The sequence below is a fragment of the Macaca nemestrina genome, chromosome 5 (genome assembly GCF_043159975.1).
Source record: "Macaca nemestrina isolate mMacNem1 chromosome 5, mMacNem.hap1, whole genome shotgun sequence".
Lineage (NCBI taxonomy): Eukaryota > Metazoa > Chordata > Mammalia > Primates > Cercopithecidae > Macaca > Macaca nemestrina.
In genome coordinates, this window is record NC_092129.1 from 113,850,044 (window position 1) to 113,865,564 (window position 15,521).

Below are 15,521 nucleotides of genomic sequence, written 5' to 3' on the forward strand. Positions count from 1 at the left end.
AGATTATGGTGTTAAATGACTATGTATTGCAGGCTTCAAGGAAAGGGGAACGTATTTAAAGACAGACTCAGACAGTATATGCAAATACTAACAGTCTCCAACATGTACAAAAAATACATACAGAAAGTTGCCCTGGTAAGACTTGTGGGGCATCTTTTAGAGCTCCAGGACTTGTTGGAGAAATAACAGAAATAGAAGGCCTTTCCATCTTCTGAGATTCAAAGGAACTTGAACCTAAAATAAGAAAAAAAGGTAATATTTGTAAGTGTAGAAAATATTTTTAATAAAATGTTAAATGCATCCGTATTTGCATAAAACCATAATTACTACCACTGATAACAGAACCTACTTTTAATGGGGTAGATTTTGTCTTCAGTTAATTGTCTATTTAAGAAATATTAAGAATGATATAATGAAGTGTTGTGCTTATTTCAATTGGAAAGAATTGATCTACATTTCTGGAGTGCATGGTATTACACAGACTCTTGTATGACTTCACATATGGGTAAAGGTCTGCTTCAGCGATAAGGAAGATAGCTCCTGTTAACACTAATTATCTTGCCTAAAGTTCTTACTGAGAAATTAAAACGAATGCATACATAATATAATTTATGAACCACATCTAAACCAGATTTTGTCATTGTTTTAAAATCAGATATACCATCTATCTTAGTTTTGATCTTATAAATGAGTATCTTGAACCTCTGAAAATGCTACTTCAAGTAATTCACGACTAGTGATTTGCTTCAACTTCACACGAAGGAGGCTGGGTCTCCTCTCGGCCACTTGGTGGAGTTCTTCACTGTTCAAGTATACCCTGACACACAGAGCAATATAGAGTGTTTATAGAAGGCTATTAATCTAGAAAGTATAACCTTGAACTCACCACCATTCAAACTTAGCCAATGCTTCATTGAGAAATACTGTTTATGAAGCATTGCCTGAGTATGTGCAATCCACACATTTTTTCTATAACTACAAATTAATTCTCATGTCATATTTTGTGCCCTCCAAAAACTGTTAGTGATAAAAAACAGCTCTATAAAATTGTTACTGTGTGTATTTTCCCAGGTATATTTAAAATACATTTCCTTGAGTCTCACTACAGGAACGTTGTTATTTCTAATAATGCTTGTTTGTAATATTATGGCAATCAGTGTATTTTTTAATCATATCAATAATATAAATTATGCAATTAGTCCCACTTCTTCTTTGTATTGATCATCAGAAAGCTCAAAGCCAAAACTGGGTACACCTCTAGCAGAACATGATGGTATGCATTTTAGATGATAACCTAGCCTAGTGTCTGTTTCCTTGTTTATCCTACTTTCATATTTTCTTCTCCCTTCTAATCACTATCACTGGTTTTCCCCTAAATCACCTTTTATTCTCTACTTCTATAACCTGGGTTCTGTAAGAACATCTCGGGAATCAAGTCCAAGTATTAACTTAATTCCCATCCATTGCAAAGAAAATACTTGGGTCACTTCTGCATTATCACTGAAAACTTAATTGTCTATACTTTATTGCACACAATATCATCTTCTCTCATACAGAAATGACTTTAATTCCCATATAGATAACTCTTTCAACCCTCTGGTTTCACAATCCCTTGACCCATTATGTTTAGTGAAGTTTACCCATTCATTTCTAAAAACAATCCACACACTTTGTTATTGTCAGGCCTCTGGGCCCAAGCCGAGCCATGGCATCCCCTGTGACTTGCATGTATATACACCCAGATGGCCGGAAGTAACTGAAGAATCACAAAAAAGTGAAAATGCCCTGCCCCTGCCCTAACTGGTGACATTCCACCACAAAAGAAGTGAAAATGGGCCAGGCACGGTGGCTCACGCCTGTAATCCCAGCACTTTGGGAGGCCGAGGCGGGCGGATCACGAGGTCAGGAGATTGAGACCATCCTGGCTAACACAGTGAAACCCCGTCTCCACTAAAAATGCAAAAAATTAGCCGGGCGTGGTGGCGGGCGCCTGTAGTCCCAGCTACTCGGGAGGCTGAGGCAGGAGAATGGCGTGAACCCGGGAGGCGGAGCTTGCAGTGAGCCGAGATCGCGCCACTGCACTCACTCCAGCCTGGGTGACTGACCGAGACTCCATCTCAAAAAAAAAAAAAAAAAAAAAAAAAAAAAAGAAGTGAAAATGGTAGGTCCTTGCCTTAATTGATGACATTACCTTGTGAAATTCCTTTTCCTGGCTCATCCTGACTCAAAAAGCTCCCCCACTGAGCACCTTGTGACTCCCACTCCTGTCCGCCAGAGAACAACTCCCTTTTGACTGTAATTTTTCTTTACCTACCCAAATCCTATAAAACGGCCTCACCCTTTATCTCCCTTCGCTGACTGTCTTTTCAGACTCAGCCTGCCTGTACCCAGGTGATTAAAAAGCTTTATTGCTCACACAAAGCCTGTTTGGTGGTCTCTTCACACGGACGAGCAAGACAGTTATTTGGTAATACAATTATTTGTTAAAGTGCCTACCTAGTTTCTTCACTAGGCTGCTCTTGAGACTGAGCTGCTTAGCAATCAAACTGAATAATCCAGTATCACAATAAATGTTTATGTAAATAGAACTATTCCTGATATATTAAGCTCTGTAAGGGTCCTGACTGTTATGATGCTGAAGAGTATTCCCAGTAAAGATTTTTTTTTTCTTTAAACCACATAAAAAAGTAGAGGAAGAAAAATCTTAAAGTAGAACTTCTTTGGATTTCCAGTTACTGGCATCATTGCCAACATCTAGTACCAATGGAGACATCTTTAGTATAGGAATCCCAATTCATTATATCAAATAACTAAAGAAAATTAGAAATCTTTACTTTCAATTAGTTCAATACTTTTATAGTAACAAAGAAATCTTATACTTACTGGACTCCAGCGGAGGGTGGGAGCTCTCAGGAATCCGGGGAATGTCACTAAAAGAAACAGGATATGGTGAAAATCCCATTAGCTAAATGACCCTGCCTGAGGCAATCATAGCCCATTTTATGTGATGTGAAAAATCCTGCTGGGTCTTTACAGGTGTGGAAATGAATAGGAGTTACTATTAAGGCAACTACTAATGTGCATGAATGTCAAACACCACACAAAAAAAAACTGCAATAAAAAAGTTTTTATATATTTAAGAGCAAAATACTTTAACATGACAACAATCAGACTAATATTGTGGTTAAAATCACCACAATATTTTTACTACCAAAACAGCAGGTTTGGAAATAAAAAATGTTAAAGGTAACACTTTCCTTCAATTCTAGGAAATCAAAATGACACAAATTTTACAAATCAGTAATATGCTTTACAAACACATCTGAAAGAGTTTACTGAGTGAAAGGGATGGGAACATCTCAATAAAAAAATGATATGGTGAATATCATGGGCAAAGTTAAATGAAAAGGATGAGTTGCTTTGGAAAGTAAAAATGGTTCAAGCTTGCAACAAAAAAGCCAAATTATTTTATATATGTGAATATATAATACATATGCACATATATACCCTTTATAGAGATCCATATCTCTATACTGAAGTTAGCTAAATATATGGCTATTTACTATATGGTTAGAAAGTGACTTGTGAGACCACCCATTCCTGCCACACTGATAAATTACTCTGAAGAAATATATGTACTATAGTCTCAACTTAATCCATTACCCACTGTGCCCTTAAGAACCCTAGATCACCTTGGCTTAGGTATTATACTGCATAGGACTATATTACTTCTCATTTTTCAAAGATGTTTTAATATCAATTTAAGAAGATTAACAATATGCAAGTATTAACATGACATATTAAAGCAGACTGGAGTTAGCTAGTCCCAACAACATTATCGGCATATTTTTTAAGAATTTCTAACCACTTACCTTATGACCTAACTTCACTTTTTTTTTTCACTTTTTGGGGGAATGAAAACAAAAGAGTTTTCCCTGTTTGATTGTTCTCTGGAGTTGTCATTTTGACTATTTTGTGCAAAGTAATTCTCATAACCAACTATAATTTATACTTCTTAAAAATGACAATTCGGCCTAAGTTGTGTATTTTATATATTTTATTATATATTTTTGTATGACTATACATTTATATAAAGTCATTTGAATGAATTTATAATTAAGAGACTAATTTATAATACCTAAAACACACAAAAAACTATATTCTGCTACTTTCTTCTAAATTAATGTAAGCAAATAAAAGTAAATTGTAAAAAAAAATCGAGGAACAATCAATTTTTAGATAGTATAACTTCTTAAAAAATCAGCTTCATAGTCCATTATGGAATCAGAATTTGAAACTCTAAAGCCAGGTACAAACTTTGGAATTTACGCGTCTTGTGAAAAAAGAATGGTGGCGAAGTTGTTGAAAATATGTCAAAGTGACTTTTAGTTAAAATTTATTCATGTTAATTGCTTCAGTAATATTTTCAGGCATAAATTTCCACTGGATGTTTACATATCCAGTGGAATTCTTTATTAGTTCTACCTACCAGTTAGGGAACAATTAAAAGCATAAAGGTCAAAGATATTGTATTTGGTGGGTTCACAAAAAAAGTCAATACCTCAAGATGGCTGATGCCTCTTAGTGTGTACTGATCAATGTGATTGCAAGTTATATTTAGAATGATTCCTGAAATCACTATGCCACTAAATTATGAATATTTTCTTTTTCCTTTAATTATAGTTGCTAAACAGAACTACATTAAATATTATTATTAAAACACAGCTCTCTAGCCTGGGTAACAGAGCAAGACCATGTCTTAAAAAAAAAAAAAGAAGTAGCTAAAATTATTTTTCTAGGATTCTAATAATGTATTTATTAGAAAGTTGGTATCACCTTTGATCCTGATTCAATTATAATCTTTGTATTCCACATCCTTTGACTTCTATAATCTATAAATTATAATTTTTGTATTCTATGTTCATTTCAATTCTATAATCTATAATGTGTTTAGAATTTGGCTGTGTAGATGATTACTTCTTAATTAATTTTCATAAAAAGTAAAAATAATGTTACTCCAGTCTACTTTAATTGTCTGTTACTTTTCTAAGTCATCATGAATCAGTTCTGTTTTAGTTGTTGACTTTTAAACCACTATATATTTGAAAGTATTTGGCAAGTGCACAATGCTTGATTCTAAACTTTAGCTTTCATACTTTTGATTCATTTTCCAATTTACTTACCTCTTTTCCAGCCTTATATTTACCTCAGCACTAGAACATACGTCATGTAAAACTAGCATAAATCGTAGTATTGTTATTTTAAAAGTCTACATGGAAATGTACAACACTTTTGCAAATGTCTTCAGTGTTCACTCTTAATAATCACCAGTTAAAATTGGTTAAAAGCTTGCCTTTATTTTAGAGTTTTATATATTAATATTATTTGATATATGATCATACATTTTCATTCTTTGAGAATTATGATAATTATATTTTCTTGTATGTTTTGCATTGACATATATTCGAGAGGCCAATACAAATTAAAGGTTAGCACTTTTTCAACATAAAAAGCCTTGAAGTAATGGCTGTATTATATTTTGGAGAATAGGGAAAAAAAGAATCATTTCCAAGAATACATTTAAACATTAAGCCAAGTATAATAAAACAGTTCAAAATGTCTTTAAAAATTACAGACTGGCAAAATGAATATTTATTTTGGACCATGTGGGTTTGCCAAAAAAAGGTAATGATATGGGGAAATCTATATACATACATAGAAAATATCCCACTGGCTATAGATAATTAAATTGTACAGAAAATTGAGGTTTTAAAAATATCATTATGACCAATTAAAATGTTAAAATATTTAATACTACTCGCTTGATTTTAAATAAAAGTTGAAATTACTCACGGGTAAAGAGACAGAAAAAAATGTTCTATTCTTTAGTAGAATAATAAAAAGTTCATGTAGACATATGAAATCATTAATATTTTAAATAACACAAGGAGTTTGTTAATGTCTCTCTTAAAGGAAATACTACTTATTAAATTAGAATTACTTAAATATATCTGCCATTAAAAGAAAATTTTACTTTATATTTCTCTTGCAAAAAGTACATATTGATATTTTTTGATATTACAATTATTAAAGTGTGGAGCTTCTAAAATGTAGTGAAGTAAACTCAGTATTCCAGTTAAAAAATTAAGAAATTTTTAATGATCTAAAAATGTATGCCCATAATTGATGAAAAAACTATCCATGTTAACATGTACTGTATGAATGTATAAAATTCTTTTTAAAACCCTACTAATACATGTAATTTACTAAACTTAAGAAGTAAGTTTTTTTAGCCTTACCCAATAGGCCTTGAAACAATAATTTCAACTTGAGGTTCTGATTTTGATTCTAAAATAATGTTGTAAACTTCTTCATTTGTAGCTCCCGGCAGGGGTTTACCATTCCATTCTAGAACTTCATCCCCTTGAATTTAAAAAAAAGGGTATTTTTTTACCTTATATATTCTGTTTATTTTTCGTATCTTTTCTCTTTTTTAACAAAGAAATGCAAAACATATACAAATAGTTTAATTGTCTAGGCTCTGCTTTCAAAAGCAAATTGATTGCCATATAATGTCAGCTAAATGGTTCTTCTAAACACTTTTTCTTTTCTTTGTTTTTCTTTTTTTCCCCCAGAATATTATTGGTGACTGGAAACAGTACAATACAAAACTACCTTTGTCTTTTGAGATATACCAGAAATCATATAAAAATAATCTCATGCTATGGGATGGAATTAGCACAGCCTATTTGGAAACATTAAAAAATAATAATTTGCAGCATGCCCTCCATATAATAAATGTAGGCGGCTCTATTTTTGAAATATTCTTATTAAACTGTGCATAAATCCTGTTTTATTTTTGGAAGAAAGAGCAATTAATATTTGTTAGCATGAATTTCCCAATTACAAGTCATGCTTCAATGTCTTCACCAGATGCACAACAGAATAAAAATGCATGAAAGGATTTGAATTCACACCCATCAGTTAACGCAGGTAGCTATGGCAAAATTACAAAGCAAGCAGATGTAAAACTGTTGCATGACAGTTAACCCACTTCCAGATGTTCAAAACACATATATACTATACATAATCTATATTGTGAACATTAAAGTACAAGTAGAAAACACTTTAACAAAACATTAATATAGTACGTAGTAGTTTGTTAAATATTCTAAGATTAATCAAAGGGAGCTAAAAGATGTTGCGTTAAAAAAATACAGGCTAACAACTTATAGTTGTTATTTTAACTACGGTTTTCACACCATAGGTCACGTGAAAAAAACTATTTATTTTCATAAATATTTAAGAAGTTGTAGGTACCAAATGGTTCTCTGCCTTAGACCCTTCAATTCAAAATGGTAGTCTCAGCTGAAATATTCCAACCTCATTGATGCACTGAGGTGTCTTAATTTGTTGATGTTTATGCTTATTTTGTTGTTCTCAGTATCTAGAACATTTTATGAGCAAAGTAAATTTGTGTTGACATACTGGGTCAATATCATCAGTGTACATTTTACAGCCAAGTATAAGCATAAAATCTTTTCAATGTGTAGCTAGAATTTTTTTAATAAAAGTAGGAAAATTGCTTTGCTAGTATTACTTTAAAGTAATTATATTTTCCAGTTGTTTGCTCACTGAAGAGTAAAAAGCAAATATGTGAAAAGTACATGATGCTGCTTTGGTTTGGTAAGATACTATGGTAATCACCAATTCTTTTTTTTTTTTTTTTTGAGACAGAGTTTCACTCTCGTTGCCCAGGCTGGAGTGCAGTGGCGTGATTCGGCTCATTGCAACCTCCGCCTCCCAGGTTCAAGCAATCCTCCTGCCTCAGCCTCCTGAGTAGCTAGGATTACAAGCATCCACCACCATGCCCAGCTAAGTTTTGTATTTTTAGTAGAGACGGTGTTTCACCATGTTGGCCAGGCTGGCCAGGTCTCCTGAACTCAGGTGATGCATCCGCCTCAGCCTCCCCAAAGTGCTGGGATTACAGGTGTGAGTCACGGTGCCCGGCCACCAATTCTAATAGACTGCCCTAAGCTGTTACCTAGAAAAGCTTTTCAAATAGGCAATGAACATACTTCACTGTAAAAAAAAAAAAAAAGAAAAGAAAAATGATAATTACAAATTTATAATACATCAAGAGTGCCTTCAAAATTTTTTGACCAAGAAAAGAAACAAAGTTGACATCATGGTCCTGTACATATATAATATGAACACTATATATACGTGCGTGTGTGTATATATACACATTCATATTATATGAGTACATACATATATATATACACTAAAAAATTTGTAAAACAATACTTACCCTGATTTTTCTATTTTATTATGTTCTACTTCAATTTTTTAAAGTGGTAGGTGCAAACGATTAAATTGATTTTACTACCCAATAATAAGTTGCAACCAGCAGTTTGCAAAAGCACTGCATTTTAAAACTCTCCTTTTCATAAGCAGCAACCTGGACACATAACTTTTAATATAAATTAACTTAATACATATGCTTATTTATTTACAGATTAATAATTCCTAAACCAGAATGCTTTTCTTTTTTTAACATTATTTATGTGTAGATAATCAAGCAGGGATGTAGACAACAAGGGTACAAAGATGAAAATGACATTTTATTGGTCTTTAAATTTGGTCATGAAGAAATGATACAGAAACAAATAACTTTAATAAAATATTTTATATGCAACAATAGAAGTTCATTTGAGAACCAGAAATAGAGTCAAGTGGTTCCAGGAACATAGTAATTAGTTATTGTTCCAGGTGAGATATTAGGAACCACTTTAGAATTAAGGCAACTTCAGATGAATTGTGAAGGATGGAAAGGCCTTCAACAGGAGGAGTAGAAAACTAGGTAGACAAGAGTCATTGACCATGTCTTCTAGGTGGGAAACAGCCTGACAGGAACCTACAGGTGGACCAACATCCTGGACAGCTGAAAGTGTTAGTAGAGGACAAGGCTACAGAGCTTTGACTTGAACAAATGATAACTAGGAAACACTGAAGGATCTTCATAATAAAGAGAGTGTCAGTGTCATTTTTGTGTTTTACAAGGTTAAATGAAGTAGCAGTACAGTGCATAGACTTGAAGCGGGGCAGTACTGGATAAAGATATTGCAAGATTAAAGCAAGATTGCAAATGTTCAATAAAAGTCACATTGATTTTTTAAAAACTGGCTAAAGATGTTTATATGCAAATAATTCTATTTGCAAATATGCAAATATTTAGTCAGTTCCTAAATTATAATGTAAATCAAATAGGATATATGATTGAGTCTGTAAAATCACTTTACTTTCTTCAAATACATAAATTGCTTAGAATGAAAAGTACACTTGTCTGCTTTATAGTTAAGCTGAGCTTTTAACATTTCAGATTTAAGTTTCTCGGGCTCTTGGCTCTTGAAATGAATCATTAACAGATATTTTATATAGAACACCCCTCTTCTTTTACTTCCTAAGTAACTTCCCATTAAAACATAATAATGTGTGTATAATGTGTATATAATGTTTATAATGTGGTCTGCAAACTCAGGTTTCTGTAGTTAAAGTTATCTTACATTAGCCAACAAGGGATTCTCAGACTTTCTGAGGCTTATTTTTGAGTCATTAGATAAACACACACTCAGTTTACTGACACAATAAACCCTGAATGAGTTATTTTCCTACTGAATCATAACTGGTACTTCATAAGAAATAACAGTGTAACATATCTCTATACATATTCAAAGTCATATAGCAGATGGAGAAAAATCCATCTGTATGGAGTTTTCTTCCTATACACCTGCACAGCAAGTCCTTGTCAAATTAAAAAAAAAAGAAAAAAAGCCGGGCACGGTGGCTCACGCCTGTAATCCCAGCACTTTGGGAGGCCGAGGCGGGCGGATCACAAGGTCAGGAGATCGAGACCATCCTGGCTAACACGGTGAAACCCCGTCTCTACTAAAAATACAAAAAATTAGCCGGGCGCGGTTGTGGGCGCCTATAGTCCCAGCTACTCGGGAGGCTGAGGCAGGAGAATGGCGTGAACCCGGGAGGCGGAGCTTGCAGTGAGCCGAGATCGCGCCACTGCACTCCAGCCTGGGCGACAGAGCGAGACTCCGTCTCAAAAAAAAAAAAAAAGAAAAAAGAAAAAAAAAGAAAATGATTTTGAATGGATATCCTGGTAAACAAACATACTGAAAAGTCTTTAAGAGTCCTATAATATTTTGCCAAAGTTTTCAAGAATCACTAACTTAAGGTTTAAAAGTTAAGACTATCACCTGGAAATGTAGTCTGTGTTATGGGTTATTAATCTTTAATTCCACAGCTTAGCCAACTGTGTTTCCTTTATAGTTGTCTGGCAAATACATAAACAGCCATCTAACAAAAATATTTCTACTAAGCTCTGCAGTAAAGTCAACTGGAAGAAATATTTTGATATGATTTTAACAAAAATGAAAAGTTAACTATTTACTAAAAATATATTTTAAAATGTGTTACTATTTAAAATATGATACATTAACATATATTAAATAATTCCATTGTGCCATGTTCAGTTATAGGGCAACAAAAATAAATTTCTAAATACCAAGAGGCAGCACATCTGCATGAGTACAGTATATGCCACTTTTAAATTAACTAATATTTTATTATACAATCTGTGTAAGAAATGTTATAATGATTATGTTTTACTAAAAACACTGCTCCTGAATAAGTGTTTCAGGACTGCTCTGAAAAATTTGGTAATTACTGTAGCTTAAAATATAAACTAAATAACTAAATAGTGATATAATTTTTTTTTCACAAATTGTTTTAGATTTCAACTTTTGTAGCAATATTATGATGTCATCTCCAAAAATGAGTAATTCTTCTATATTTTACATCTTTTCATTTTTATATAAATAAAGAAGATTCCTATCCTTACTCTCCAGATTGCTGCTGATGTAGAGTTACCTACTATTGCAATTGGTAAATATTTATATCAGGAAAAAAATCTGTATTCATGCATTAAAATTTAGTGACTTCATTGATACATATATACATATATATATGTATGTATGTATGTATAAAACTAACCCCAAATTGAAAACCACCAACTCATGTTCATGTATGGAGAAAACACTGTTTAAATATTAAAAAAAAGAAACTTTACCTGCTCTTAGGTGTCCAACTACATCTGCTAGGCTACCCTTCTTTACTTTGGTGATGAAAGCACCAAGTCGTCCTAAGTCAGTCATTTTTCCTCCAACAACCTGGATAATTACAAATTTATAAGTTTCCAAGACTCATACCAAAACATAAGCTTATTAGTTTGAGGAATTAATCCTACATTCTTTTATGATGAACTTGAAATTGCATGTAGAAACATTAATGAAGCGAAACACATTTTTTTTTTTTTTTTTGAGATGGGATCTTGCTCTGTCACCCAGGCTGCAGTGCAGTGGCATGATCACAGCTCACTGCAGCCTCGACTTCCCAGGCTGAAGTGATCCTTCAAATTCTGCCTACCAAGTAGCCTAGACCACAGGCATACACCACCATGCCCAGCTAATTTTTAAAATTATTTGTAGAGACAAGGTCTTGCTATGTTGCCCAGGCTGATCTTGAACTCCTGGGCTCAAGTGGTCCTCCTGCCTTGGTCTCCCAAAGTGTTGAGATCACAGGTGTGAGCCACTGGCACTTCACTTACATTTCTGATTAAGGTAGCTGGGAGAACAGTTTTGAAAAGAAAACATCTCATATTTGAGATGACTATGTGTCCTAAGGAAGTTTGGGTACTGATTTCTTTCTTTCTTTTCATGTACAGATTTCTTTCTCTCCCTACCCCTCCCTCCCTTCCTCTCTCTCTCTTTTTCTTTCTTTCTTTCTTTCTTCTCTCTCTTTTTTTTTTTTGAGACAAGGCCTCACTCTGTCACCCACAGAGTGCGCTGACATGATCATAGATGGCTGCAGCCATGAACTCCCAGGTTCAAGTGATGCTCCCACCTCAGGCTCCCAAATAGCTGGGACTACAGGCATGTGCAGGCACTACAGTCAGATAATTTTTTAATTTGAATTTTGTAGAGAAGGGGTCTCACTATGTTGACCACGCTGGTCCCAAACTCCTGGGCTCAAGCGACCCTCTCACCTTTGCCTCCCAAAGTGTTGAGATTAAAGGCATGAGTCACTGCACCTAGTCTGTACTGATTTCTTAAAAGCGAGCTTGTCCAACCCCCTGTCAGTGGGCCACAAGTGGCCCGGGATGGCTTTGAATGTGGCCCAATACAAACTTGTAAACTTCCTTAAAACATTATGAGGTTTTTTTTTTTTTTTTTAGCTCATCAGCTGTTGTTAGTGTTGATGTACTTTATGTGTGACCCAAGACAATTTTTCTTCTTCCAATGTTGCTCAGGGAAGCCAAAAGATTAAACAGCCCTGTCTTAAAGTGACCTAACAATAAAAGGGCACCATAAATAATGCATATACTTAGAAAACAGGTGCCAGGTCTTCCTCACTTAGTATCAAACAGCAAGTGTTTGACAGTTTACATTAAAGTTCATTTTTCTTTATCATTCAAATTCATGTGTACCATTTGAATTATTATTTCTACATGAAGATAATATCCCATTGTCAATATCGGATCTTGATCAGATCTTGATCTCTTCTGTGTATCTGTAGTAAAATGTAGGTCTATGACCATAAAGACTAGATTCAAGCCAAGCAAATGACATTTGGGGGAAGCAATTTACCATTGTGCAAAGCCTAATAGCCTAAATGCATCTCTGCAGCTGACCATCTCATCTGAAATATGTATCTAGGCCCATAAGACTATCAAAATCTGAGTTTTATTATAGAATATTTTAAAATCTATTTTTAAGTTCTTCCAATGCAGGGGCTCAAATATATATAATTTAAAATGAAGAGAATATCACCAAAAGTTGAGATTCATCCACAATTCTTTAGTGGCACACCCATTAGTGGAGGTAATCAGAATTATTTCACACAGGAGTAATTAACGGTAATAATCAACAAGAGAGCACTATTAAGTACATTAATTTAAAAAAATTCTTACAAAACTCTTGTAATTAGAAAGTGATCCCTTTAATGTTCATGTCGCTGCTCAAGTTACAATAAAAGTCCACATCATCTATGCTACTTTCCATTTAAATCTTAATGCAAGAAATCATCCTGAACTTTATAGTCAGAAAAAAATACATTAGTTTCCCTAAAGTTTATTCAATTTTCCTAATACATCTATATGCTATATCAATAAAATTATATAAAGTATTAAAATGACATTTAAAAATCATTGCCAGAAACTCTGATGAATGCAGACCATAGTGTAATTCACCCTTTAAGAAACATTTTAAACCAGCATACTTACTTTCAGACCCAGCAATGCACCCGATTCTTTGGGCATGGTTGTTCTCTTGTTAAGAATAACACGTCCAATTAATCGGTCCCCCTCTTTAGATGGCTGCCACGTTACAGGATGCTGTTAAAACATGAACGAGTTTAAAAAGTAACATATACAGAGTAGAATGCATTCAGCTATAAAAAGAATGAAGTCTTGTCATTAGAGGTAACATGGGATAGAACTGCAGAACATTATGTTAAGTGAAATAAGCCAGGAACATGTTAGTTCCTGCATGAAAGTTAAACACTGCATATGCTCACTCACATGTGGAAGCTAAAAAAAAGTTGATGTCGTAGTAGTACAAAGTAAAATAGAGGATAATAGAGGCTGGGAAGGCAGGGAGAAGGGAAGGATAGGGAGAAATTTGTTAAAGAATACACAATTACAGCTATATATGAGGAATAAGTTCTGGTGTTCTATAGCACTATAGGATGACTATAGTTAATAATATATAGTTTCTAAAAGCTAGACGGAGGACATTGAATGTCCCCAATACAAAGAAATGATAAATGTTTAAGGTGATGGATATGCTAATTACCCTGACCTGATCACTATACATTATATGTCCTGAAACATCACTATGTACTGTATAAATATGTACAATTATTATGTGTCAATTAAAAAATAAAATATAAGACAAATAATAGGAACAACTGGCAGAGTAACTTAGAAATCATTATTGAAAAATATTTTTATTTATAATATCAACCTAAAAATATTTTTAAATTCTAAGGAATTGATAAATAAACTGGGCATATCCAGACAAAAATATTATTCAATGGTATAAACAAACCAAAAAGCATCACCAAGCCACAAAACGACAGCGAAGAACTTTAAATGCATATTGTTAAGTGAAAGAAGCAAATCTGAACAGGCTATAAATTGTATGATTCTAACCATGGGACATTCTGGAAAAGGAAAAACTACAGAGACAATAAAAAGATCAGTGGCTGTCAAGGACTTAGCGGAGAAGAAAGGAGAGAGGGATCAATAAGTGGTGCCAGGGATTTTTAGAGCAGTGAAACTATTCGGTGTGATACTGTAATGGTGGATACATGACATTATAAATGTGTTAAAACCCACAGAATGTATAACATGAAGTATGAACCTAATGTACACTATGGACTTTGGTCAATAATAATACATCAATATTTGCTCATCAGTTGTAACAAATAGACCACACTAATGCAAGATGTTAATAACCAGCTAAACAGGTGGAAAGGGGTGGAGTAAGGAAGTATATGGGAATTCTGTACTTTCTCCTCAAATTTTCTGTAAACTTAAAACTGCTCGAAAAGGCCTATTAAACTTTTAAAAAGTAAACAACGTGCTTTCTTTCCTATAGACACAAATTATTAGTTGTAGCATGATGCAATTTCCTCAGTTAAAAGACACTCTAGAGGAAATTTCAGTGGACTCCATCCTTGGCTTATAACTATATTTCATTTGTAGCAGAAATTTATACTAAAAGTTGCTTAAAGTGGTTGGCAAATAAGTATACATTTTAAAATGGTTCTAAAATGGAATTAATTGAAATTTAAAAATATATCTGCTAATATAAAGAAAACTGATTCTGTATGGTGACTTGTTAATGTCAATATCCATAACTCAACATCTCAATCTTTCTTACAGTCATTATTTAATAATCATTTTTTACTTAACTTAAAATTTGTTATAATTATTCAGTAATAACTGCTTTTTTCTTCAAAACTGTACTATCTTAAATGAAATCAATATTTGCCCTTACCAAATGAATAATGGAGCAGATATCACATATCAGACAAAGGACAATGAACGAGCACACACATTCCCTAAACTTCAAACACACTTCCCAGAAAACTTACCGAACTAATAGGTGATGTCTCCCGGCTGTGCCACGTGGCAGGATCCAACCAATAATAATCCAAATCACCTGTGCAATAGAAAAAAGAATGAAAAGTGTAATGGTGTTAAAGAGAAGAGTGTATCACTTTAAGCTTTACTTCTTCAATCTATAAAGTAAAGCGTTATAATATCATAAGCTTGAGTGTGTACATTGCAGAATGATGCACATCTGTGTTGCAAAAGTTGTGACTTGAATCACTGGAATGAATGTATGCTACAAATGCACTTCATACAATGAATGACTACCTTTTTC

At 33.5% G+C, this 15,521-nt stretch overlaps 1 protein-coding gene across 49 annotated transcripts in view; it reads right to left on the bottom strand.

The window, feature by feature from the left end:
* Positions 1 to 15,521, bottom strand: part of LOC105479467 (regulating synaptic membrane exocytosis 1) — a 492,913-nt gene that overhangs the window by 155,773 nt on the left and 321,619 nt on the right. For all 49 annotated transcript variants that reach the window (XM_071096864.1, XM_071096860.1, XM_071096867.1 and 46 more), the window contains 6 exons: positions 15,229 to 15,296; positions 13,352 to 13,462; positions 11,141 to 11,240; positions 6,300 to 6,423; positions 2,884 to 2,930; positions 122 to 234 (listed from right to left, as the gene is read on the bottom strand). In XM_071096864.1, the coding sequence (XP_070952965.1) occupies positions 122 to 234; positions 2,884 to 2,930; positions 6,300 to 6,423; positions 11,141 to 11,240; positions 13,352 to 13,462; positions 15,229 to 15,296 (563 nt within the window). The remainder of the gene's footprint in view (positions 1 to 121; positions 235 to 2,883; positions 2,931 to 6,299; positions 6,424 to 11,140; positions 11,241 to 13,351; positions 13,463 to 15,228; positions 15,297 to 15,521) is intronic.